The sequence below is a fragment of the Gigantopelta aegis genome, chromosome 6 (assembly GCF_016097555.1).
Source record: "Gigantopelta aegis isolate Gae_Host chromosome 6, Gae_host_genome, whole genome shotgun sequence".
Lineage (NCBI taxonomy): Eukaryota > Metazoa > Mollusca > Gastropoda > Neomphalida > Peltospiridae > Gigantopelta > Gigantopelta aegis.
In genome coordinates this window covers 94944211-94955285 of record NC_054704.1, presented here as the reverse complement: position 1 = coordinate 94955285, position 11075 = coordinate 94944211, and the positions used below count along the sequence as shown (strand labels likewise).

The 11075-nt window shown below is 37.1% G+C and overlaps 1 protein-coding gene across 1 annotated transcript in view; it reads left to right on the top strand.

Moving 5' to 3' along the window:
• The first annotated feature begins 484 nt into the window (after window positions 1-484).
• Window positions 485-11075, top strand: part of LOC121376310 (pikachurin-like) — a 94293-nt gene continuing 83702 nt past the window's right edge. Inside the window, exon 1 of the mRNA XM_041504150.1 lies at window positions 485-790. Within this exon, the coding sequence (XP_041360084.1) occupies window positions 673-790 (118 nt within the window). The 5' untranslated portion in view covers window positions 485-672. The remainder of the gene's footprint in view (window positions 791-11075) is intronic.

Here is an 11075-nt window from a genome sequence, read left to right as displayed (position 1 = left end):
TATACTTGAGAGAGCAGCTTTAAATAATAAAAATACCTTTTTAATAATACCAAATTAGTTTTTATCTAAATCCCCTCAACAAAATATGTTTTTGTACAAATTAATATTTATTATTCAAAACCTCATAATGAAAACAATTTTATTTTCAATATTAATTTTATATAGGCATTCCTGTACTCAATAAACCACCTGCAGGATTGAATTACTTCCCCTTGTTTTACTGTGTCAACCAGAAAACAAACTAGACATTTATATGATTTTGTTTATATACAAATCATAATCTGTATTATAAAAATTTGCAGTTCATAAACTAGTTCAATTTGCTACCAACCAAGGGTATTATTATTATTATTTTGCATGAAACACATTTGATCTGTCAAGTGTCAACGGAATAATAAAATATCAGACACGGTATATCGCCTGTCACCCCTTCGCATTGTAATCGACTCTCCCAATGTCAGTTGACGTGAGATGTGTATTTGCTCACTACTATCAAAACGGGAATGGAGGCACGCGACGTCGTGTTTGACGTTAAGAAAGTGCGATCATAAAGCTACTTAATTATTTAATTAATCATCTGCTAATGAGGATGTACCCAGGACGAGAATAACTTTGTGCGGACGATATTCTTCTATTCCGGGTGATATTGATATTAAAGTGGAGCACTCGAAAATGGCGACATCATCTGAGAAGACACTATCTGGTCTCTGTGTTGTGCTCCTTTTGATCACTACCCTGGCAGTGTTATGCGAATCTAAACACCCAGAGAAAATTGTTGCTTTCTTTCAAGGTGAGAATATTAAATATATCAACGTGCATTTTTGGGTGAACCAGTTTTGGTGAGCATAAGCATTCAGTTCTAAAACATATATATATATATATATATATATATATATATATATATATATATATATATATATATATATATATATATATATATCAATATTTATACACAGTTATTATCCAAATAGTTACCTTTTTATTAGTATTTCTAGCTTTAAATGAGCACTAAACTGGACGCTATGTAGAAAGGTTTACCGCACGTACGTCAGATAGCATGCATCAGTCGCAATTATTGTTTAACTACTTTAGGCTACCTGTTTCGGTGAGTGAAACGTTTAGTGGTATACTAGCTTACAGCAAAAACTTTCCAGCACAAACCTTTCAGTATTTGATCAAATCATGTATGTTGTTCAATAAAATGTACTTATAATAATTTATAAAAATGATTTTAAATATTTTAAGGCAAATTACAAAATGGAGTCCTGGAGAACCAATGTTAACAGACAACATTTTTGGAAAAGGAATATAACAATTCTGATGTCTTGCAATTGTGTTATAAATAAGTTTAGCAGATGAATGGTTATAATAGAAAAATTGTTGGGTTAAAAATATAAGCTGTATTCTGAATTTTAATAAACATATAAACAGACATCCAGAAAGATATTTATGCTAAAAGACCATATATTTTTAGCAAATATCTGTAAAGCAGGGCTTCTAGATTATAGTAGCCCCATATCCATAGCTAGTGATATTCAATGTTGGGCTAGTAAATAATTGCTATTGCGATGTCTGATGGCTAGTGAAATATTTTTTTGTCAAATGTTGTAGTTAAGTTTATTTTATAAATATGAATATCCTGCCCCCACCCCAGCCTCCCAATATTAGTGTTTTTAAACTCTACATCTCCCTCTATAGGTGACATATCTGATTATTACTATTATTTAGTAAAATTGTATTAACTTAAAGTAAAATAAGGCTAGTGAATTTTAATCATGGCTATTAAATGTTTAAAATCACTGATCCCATAGCTAGTGGATTTTAAAAACATTCTAGAAGCCCTGTATAAAGAGAGTTTTGCCAGCAGACACCGTGACAATTATGTGACTTCAAGAAACTAGATACCACTACAGTTGAGGACAGACCATAGTTTTTAAAATTAAGTTGTCTTTCAAATGACAGTCTGAAAATCGTAGAAAAAAGGTATTAAGAAATACATGTGCCGTTTTTATTAGTGGGTCAAGTTCAGTCTTGCTTTCTTTGCTTGTTTTAACTTTATTTTTATGACTGTGACAGAGATTTTTTACTTTCCCCATGCAAAAATCAACGTCAGAAATCTTCAAATGTACATACTGTTATGCACAAATGACGCAACCACTGAAACAGGTCCACACACAGTAATTTATTACTAATGAACTTCAGTATCATTTCAACATGTTTATTTCAAGATAATTTTGTTAGCACACTTGGTACATCTTGTATAGGCCAAGGGTGATGGATGTGGTGTGTGTGTGTGTGTGTGTGTGTGTGTGTGGGGGGGGGGGTGATGAGCACCATCCCCCTATGCACAGTTTTTCTGCACCACCTGTTACGTATCTCATAGACAATGTAAATTTATGTATTATATGCAAACACACAAACATGATATGAATAGTTTAACAAATAACTAGCAAATATATATTTTATTGTAGTTTTTAGGGTTTATATATTTGTGCTACCTGTGGTGTATATTACAAAAAGGATGATATACAAAACTAAAACAATGTTTCAATGCTATGTCATAATACATGTACAACATGTAAAATGTTACACATTTTAATTTTTATTATACAATGTATAACATTGTACAACACACATTAGTACACTATGCAGGACTAATATGATGTTGATTAATTTGAAGTTATGTATTTATTATTGTATTATTGATTATCAGACCCTTGCTAGGGAATAAAGTTTTGAGATGTCAGATATATACAATACTAATAATTTAGCATTGTTTTCTTCTGAAGGTATAACCCCTGTGGGATATATTTTTTTATTAAAACTGGAATTTGTACTACAAATTCATGGCCATACCTAGCAGAAAAATGAAAAACCCCAATCCCAACCCCAAAACTTGTGCCATTTATAGTTGATAACCGTCCTGTCTTTATTGTTTTAGTGTTTTAGTGTTGCCCCATAACGTGTAAGAATGTGATTGCCCCCTCCATATTGGTGCCCCCCAGTATAAAATTCTGAACACACAAGTGATTGTTTTTGTCCAGCTGGAAAAGGCTAACCCCCCCCCCCCCCCAATCCCCCAGCTATTTTAGGCTTGATCTGACTCTGATGTATGATTTATCCCAAATAGGAAAGTACTAAGGCAGATCTTTAGTTTATAGGACAGGTGGTCTCTTTGGAGAGGTGGGGTGGGATGTAGTCCAGTGGTAAAGCACTCGCTTGATGTGTGGTCGGTCTGGGATCGATCCCTGTCATTGGGCTTATTGAGCTATTTCTCGTTCCTGCCAGTGCACCATGACAGGCACAAAGGCCACACGTCTGACATATAATATTATAAAAGATCTGTTGCATTAATGGAAAAGGCAGTGGATTTCCTCTCTATAAGACTATGTCAAAATTACATCCAGAACATTGATTAACAAATCACTCTAGTGACACACACAAACACACTATTTAAAATAGTGTATTTAAAACAGATTTACACACACACACAGACACACACACAGACACACACACACAGACACACTGGCACAAACACACGGACACACACACACACAGACAGACACACACAGACACACACACAGACACACACACACACACACACAGACACACACAGACACACACAGGACACACACACACACAGACATACACACACACACACATAGACACACACACACACACACACACACACAGACAGACAGACACACAGACACACACAGACGCACAAACACACGGACACACACACACAGACAGACACACACACACACACACACACACACAGACAGACACACACAGACACACATGCACAAACACACGGACACACACACACACACATACATACACATACACACACACACACAGACACACACAGACACACACACACACACACACACACACACACACAGATACACACACACACACAGACACACACACAGACACACACATACATACATACACACACACATTCCAGTGGCATCAGTACACATTCTGAATAAAACCATGGGCTGTGTATGGCTGTGATATATCAATGATCCCAGATGGGAAAGTACTAAGGCCAGCAGGTTTTTGGTATATAGGACAGGTGGCCCCTTAAGAGAGATGGCTGCATAATAGATATTATCATTTGAATAGATATTGCTGTTATGTACATGCACACTCACATATTCCAATGGTAGAGATACACATGTGCTGAATAAAATCAATCCACATAGAGATTAGACATACAGATTGGGATATCCTCAAGATGAACGGTGTTTGTTGCAATTAGTTTAGGCCCAACACTTCATGGCCAGATCACCCTGTGGCTGTCATTCTCTCTGTGACTGGAATGTAAATTATATTTGGTGTATATCAAGCCATGTGCATACTGATCAGGGCTGTACTTAGTCCTAGGGAGGAAGGACAGAAAAAGATAATAAGGACACTAAAACTTCTCCCAACAAAGAAAAACAGGGCACTTTTAAACTGAAAAGAACACTTTTTTCTGTGGGATAAATGTGCCCTACCCCCCACTGTGTATGACCCTGCTAATGAAGAGAGGGAGAGTGGGGGGGGGGGGGGGGGGGAGAGAGATGACACTGCTAATCAAGAGAGAGAGAAAGAAAGAGTAGGAATAGAAATAGACATTTAGAAAGAAAAAAGCATTTAAATTTAAAAAAAAAAAAAAAAGGTAAAGATGGCATGAATGTACATGTTTTAGATTTGTATATAACCTTAAGAGCTGGTTAGAAAAAACAGCACTAATTTGACATATGAGTATATTTAACTGTCAGATTAATGGGATCAGATGTCGGAATGTACTGTGTGGTCCTGGACACACACAAAAAAGACAGTTCTTTACATAGTGTATCCTGATAGTTCTCACACTGGTAAAGTTCACTCTTTGACTTAAGCCATTAGATATACTGACTGTGACTTGACAGATTACATTGTAAATTGGAGTCTGTCATGCAATTTAAGTGTTGATTTCATGATTGTTTTGAACATACACTGCACGGACACTATCCTTGTTAAATGCATGTACATGCATGTGGTAAAACAGGTATAATATAATCATGGTGTCTGTTTTAACCGTTACATAGTGTGGTGGCATGTGGTGCACTGTTAACTGAATTACGTAGTGGACAGGATGGCACATTGTGTGACAGTATTAGCTTGACATCATGGACAGGCTCAGTCATTGATGTCATTTCAGCAGAGACATGAACCAGTTAAAGTTTGTTTTGTTTAATGACACCTCTAGAGCATATTGATTTATTAATCATCAACTATTGGATCTCAAACAGTTGGTAATTTTGACATATAGTCTAAGAAAGGAAACCTTTTAATTTTTTCCATTAGTAGCAAGGGATCATTAATATGCACCATCCCAAGGACAGGATATCAACCTTTGATATATCAGTCATGGTGCACTGACTGGAACGAGAAATAGGCCAATGGGCCCACCGATGGGGATCGATCCCAGATCGACCACACATCAGGCGAGCACTTTACCACTGGACTATGTCCTGACCTGAAAAGGTTAAATATAATTCATTGCTTTTTTATGTCAAGAAAAATGGAAAGTGAGTATCATATATCTGTTAGGAGATCTGGCCAAATCCAGTGTGATCTTCTGTGTCCAGGTGACCTTTCACAATGAATTCATTGATGTGATTGGTGGCTTAATATCTGTCAACAACTTTTTACATTTGTAGGATGAACCTGTACTGTAAGATTTTACATAATATATAACAGTTGCAACCACTCGGTTTGCAAACTGAGAGAACAACACTACTATTGCTACATAGTATTTTTAATTATGAACTGTAAGAGGTGTTTTATGTGTCACAGACATTCCGTGGCCCACATTCCACTTATGGAGTAATGGATGTAAGGGGCAGTATGCTCGATTGATGGGTTTATCAACTAATAGGAATTGATCCTTTACAGGGGCTGCAGAACAGAGCCCCCCCCCCCCCCCCCCCCCCCCCCCCCCCCCCCCCCCCCCCCCCCCCCCCCCCCCACACACACACACTTTTCCCTATTATTGGGCTCAGAAAACTGGAAATGCTTTATTTTAACTATTGATTCAGTAAAATTAAAAATGTTCTTATGAGATACCTCAGGCCCTAAAATTTCCATCACCTAGACCGAGCCATCACTGTGGCAGTGCCACCCCCCACCCCCCCCCCACACACATTCAAATCCACTCCACATGCTCTGCTTTTAAACGCTGCACATGAGATGATAATTCTAACACCAACCTGTATTTTCCTTAGGCATCAATAAAGAAAGAGAAAAGGAATCCATGGAGTTGTTTAAGGGCATCTTTAATATTTTTAAACCATAACTGTTTGCCATAATATATGGATATTTGAACACTTCCTGCAACAAGAATACATGTATGTATAAACTACAGTGGCTGTAGTAATATGTATCACAGCTGTTTGTTGTGACAAGACAATCATGATACATACATGCACATGTATAAAGTCAGTAGCTCCTGAAAGTCAGGTTTGTGGCAATAGCCTTCTATGAGTTCAGCTACTGGCCACCATGCTAATAACCTCAACAGTTTTCTACCACTGTAAAATAACGTGACTATGACTAGTTTAGTGCCACTGAAAGAGCATTAAGGATGTCATTTGTTTTTTCGAACTTAAATGTTTTATGTGTAATAGCTTTAGGCTGGTGCATCTCTGGGTTTGTCCATCCATCCATCCGTCCATCCATCCATCTATCCATCCATCCATCCATCTAGCAATATATCAATTGATTTATCAATCTGTCCGTCCATCCATCCATCCATCCATCCATCCATCCATCCATCCATCCATCCATCCATCCATCCATCCATCCATCCATCCATCCAGCAATATATCAATCGATTTATCCATCCGTCCATCCATCCACCCATCCATCCAGCAATGTATCAATTGATTCATCCGTCCGTCCGTCCGTCCGTCCGTCCGTCCGTCCATCCATCCATCCATCCATCCATCAATATATCAGTCAATTGATTTATCCATCCATCCATCCATATTTGACCAATTGATTGAACTTAAATATGGATCTTGATGTCTTTATACTGCATATCAAGTGTCCAAATATCAGCTAGAAAAGTAAGTTAGCAACTTTTAATTTCAAAACACATGATTTACCACATAACCAATTGGTGGTTCATGTGAATTTGAAGGTGCATTTAACTGACATGCAAATAGAACAGTGGTTCTTACAAAATACTGTACCCTGTAACATAAACAATAAAATCACACTGGAACAAATTTTTATTTAGTCAATTTTCAGAAATGTAGAGTATTCTCTTGGAATTTATTTAAATGTGGTTATTTGGAGGAATATTTTATTGGCCAAAGGCTAAATTTTGTAGCCATTTTTTATAAAAATTAGCAATGGACTAATTTGACAATAGACAGGGTGAGCCCTGAAAATTATTGAATACCTGTTTGTTAGTACATTTTGTAATATGGGCATATGGACAGGTGAAGTAAAATAGTGGAAGAAAATATCCAATTACAGCCAATCAAATCGGCCTATTTGGATTTAACTATTGAAGAAAGCATTTTTTGAAATGCTCACTTTTGCCAGTTAAGCTTCTTTATTGAAGCAATTGTGAAGCTTATACCTTAAGGTTAATTGAAATAAGAGTGTGTTTCCATTATTTAGTGAAAAGCTGGACAGTTGATCTTGACCACTCAAAGTAGTGTTTGTTTTGAAAGTCAAACCAGAACACAAAAGCTGGCCGGTCCATTACCTAAGCCGGTTCCATGCACCGCCATTGATAATGTCACGCCTTCACTGAGCTGCTGTCATTTTGCTGTTTGCTTCTCCATGGTGAGGTACCAGTCGACTTCATTTCGTTTAATAAATTGATTAAACAGAGTGTTGCTCCAGCGATGGCTATTTCGGAATTTAATGCCATCTCTCGTGCCTCAAGTAACCACATCTATTTTTGTTAATATTTGTAATTTGTTCACCAACACTCATCACCACTTTACTGATTTTACTTCATGTGTTCATAATACATCATGCACTAGACTTGACTTGTAAATGTTTCTTTGATGTTTAACTTTAAAATTAGAATTTTAATGTTTTGTTAATATCAAAAATGTTTATAATCTTCTCTATGAAAAGGCTTGTGATTACTCCCATTCCTCTTCACATTTGACTAGAACATTTTGGGATTAACAAATTGATTGCCGTACAATAAATATTTTTATACATTTTATTTGAAACTTCATGTTTTGAGGATTAACAAATTGGTTGCCTTACAATAAATATTTTTATACATTTTATTTGAAACTTGATGTGATTGTTCACCTAACATTATTTTAGGAGAGTGATCTTCAGCTCGCCTTGATTTTGTTTATGGCAAAGACTGTTTAGATGGGTATTTATTTGATCTTGTTTTGTGGCTGTTAAAACATTATGACATGAGGTATGAGACAAATATTTTAGATACCATCCATCCACATGGAATAACACTTGATTAAAAACATGTATGGATGAGTAAAAAGATGCCCCATGTGTAGTAAATTCTGGAAGTGCCCTTATAGTAGAGAGCTGGGGCCTAATTCGCAAAGGTCTCTTAGGCTCTGCTAGACAACAAAGCATCCTCTTTGCAAATCTTTTAGCATTGCATTGGGAGATCGCAAAGTTGCATGAGTTTAATGATCTCTGTATTTGGCAGTCATGGCAGCAGTATCATTGGCAATCATGGTGATAGTCTCTCCCCTTCAGTTAAGGTCCAGCTTCAAGGATCCTTTTAAATCAGTCTTTCACACTCTCAACCAGTGTTCCATGGTATGGTCCTGTCTATGGAAAGGTCTCTTTGTTGGACTCTGCTTGGGATGGATGCCATGTTACACCAGTCATAGAACAAGAAATAGCCTAATCCTTGATCATTCACACATCAGGCAAGCATTTTACCAGTGGACTAATCTCACCCCTTCCGCTGATGTTGGTTGATCCTGAGATCCATGATTGCACTTCATGCAAGCATGTGTTATACCCTTAAGTTACAGCTCACCCTGTTTTAGGAAAAGATGCTCAGCTATTTAAAGCAGAGCACTGATATTGTAGAGGAATAATCCAGTACATAACTCTAGCTGTATTGAACTTAATTATTAAGTACTACACTTCAGTGAGACTTTTTTCAAATTAAAATTTTCACTGACACTGAGCTATTTTGGTAAAATGTTAAACCAGTTATTTTACTTAACACAATCACTGGTTAAACTACCATGAAGTACAAGCCATATAATTTGGGTGTCGTGATAGCCATTCCTTCACAAAACCACTCTCCTACAACATACCAACTTCCATGTGACACGACACCGGAGATTGAACACCTGCTAAATTAGCCTCTGTCCAGAGTGTGAAATGACCATACAGAAATGACCAACATTAATCAATATGGACGGGTCAATAAAGATGTGACCGTGGGTCAGTCTGGACCATCGATTGAATGTGGGACATGATATTTAATCAACTGGGGAGCGGTGTGTTTTTGATTTCCCGTCATTTGGCAGCACGGTCATCCTTGAAGGAAAGAGATCTGTAATATTGAGAGGGAGAGATGTCTTTCGATTAATGGCCACATCCAGTTGGACAAGCCGGCTGGATTAGGAAATACAATAAGAATTTGATCTGTGTGTGTGTAGCTAATGAAGCTATTCACTCCAGCACCCATCCCTGTTTAGCTGTGATAATCAATAGTGAAAAGGAATTAATTGGAATAGTGTTACACAGTACAATGCAGAACACACAAATGATATTCTAATAACAATTTTTTTTTTGCACTTTTTATTATTGGATTTATAGTAATTTAATTGATTTTTTTAATGGTATATTTTGTAAAGAATGCATAGATGATGCTTGGTATATATAGTTACAACACATGTTACATACTTTTGATTTAATCAAGAATTTTTAGCTACGAGAAACAAGAACATTTTTATTGCACAAAGATTATCACCACCTTTATTCCTACATGTAGGTTGCACACCGCAATTTGTTGTGATGTTGCTAATCAGGTCAGGTCAAAGGGTTTAACATGCACATTCAGAGCAAGCTGTTGTAGTGCACACCTGTGCCAGCTCATCTGTCCAGGACAGGAAAAATGTTTGAGGCAGGAGGAGGGACCGCCTGTACTGGCAGGTGCAAAAGAGCACCTGCAGCCCGACTGGGATCCATAGCAGGTGGGGCATTTGTGGTGCTATTGTATTTTGAATGTCCCATAAGATTAAGTTTAAACAAAAGGATTGTGCAGGTTTCATGGGGTAGTGTTGGCACATAATTTGGAACGGTTCATTGAAAAAAAAAAAAAATGGAGCTAATGAGTAATTTTGATTTAGTTTGCCGATTAGTAGCTCATATTGGAAACTTTACCTGTTGGGGGCTGTCGTTGTTGAACTCCCATGGTTGCCCCTTAATTTAGACCTTCGGTGGGCTTGATCAGTTGGGTGATTGTGATAAGCCTTTTGAAATCCTTCTTTGATGATTACAAGTAGGTTGACGTCTGTAGTATTTAAATAACACATTGCTTTGAAGTAACTTGTTACATTTAGTACTGATAACAACTGTATAAGTGGTATACTGCCACTTGTATTCTGATATGAGGGTAGTTAACTGAACATTTTTGTGGTCGACCTATTTTGATTTTCGATTTAGAACTAGTACCATAGGCATGTAACCCTGCAAGCAAAATTTAAGAACAAGCCTAATTCACTTAAACTCTTAACTGTACTACCCTGTCTATGGGATGGTGCATATAAAAGATCCCTTGCTGCTAATCGAAAAGAGTAGCCCATGAAGTGGTGAAAGCGGGTTTCCTGTCTCAATATCTGTGTGGTTCTTAAGCATATATCTGATGCCATATAACCATAAATAAAATGTGTTGAGTGCATTGTTAAATAAAACATTTCCTTCCTTCCTTCCTTCCTTCCACAAACGATGTAACAAAGGCCGTGGTATATACTATCCTGTCTGTGGGAGGGTGCATATAAAAGATCCCTTGCTGCTAATCGAAAAGAGTAGCCCATGAAGTGGAGACAGCGGGTTTCCTCTCTCAGTAT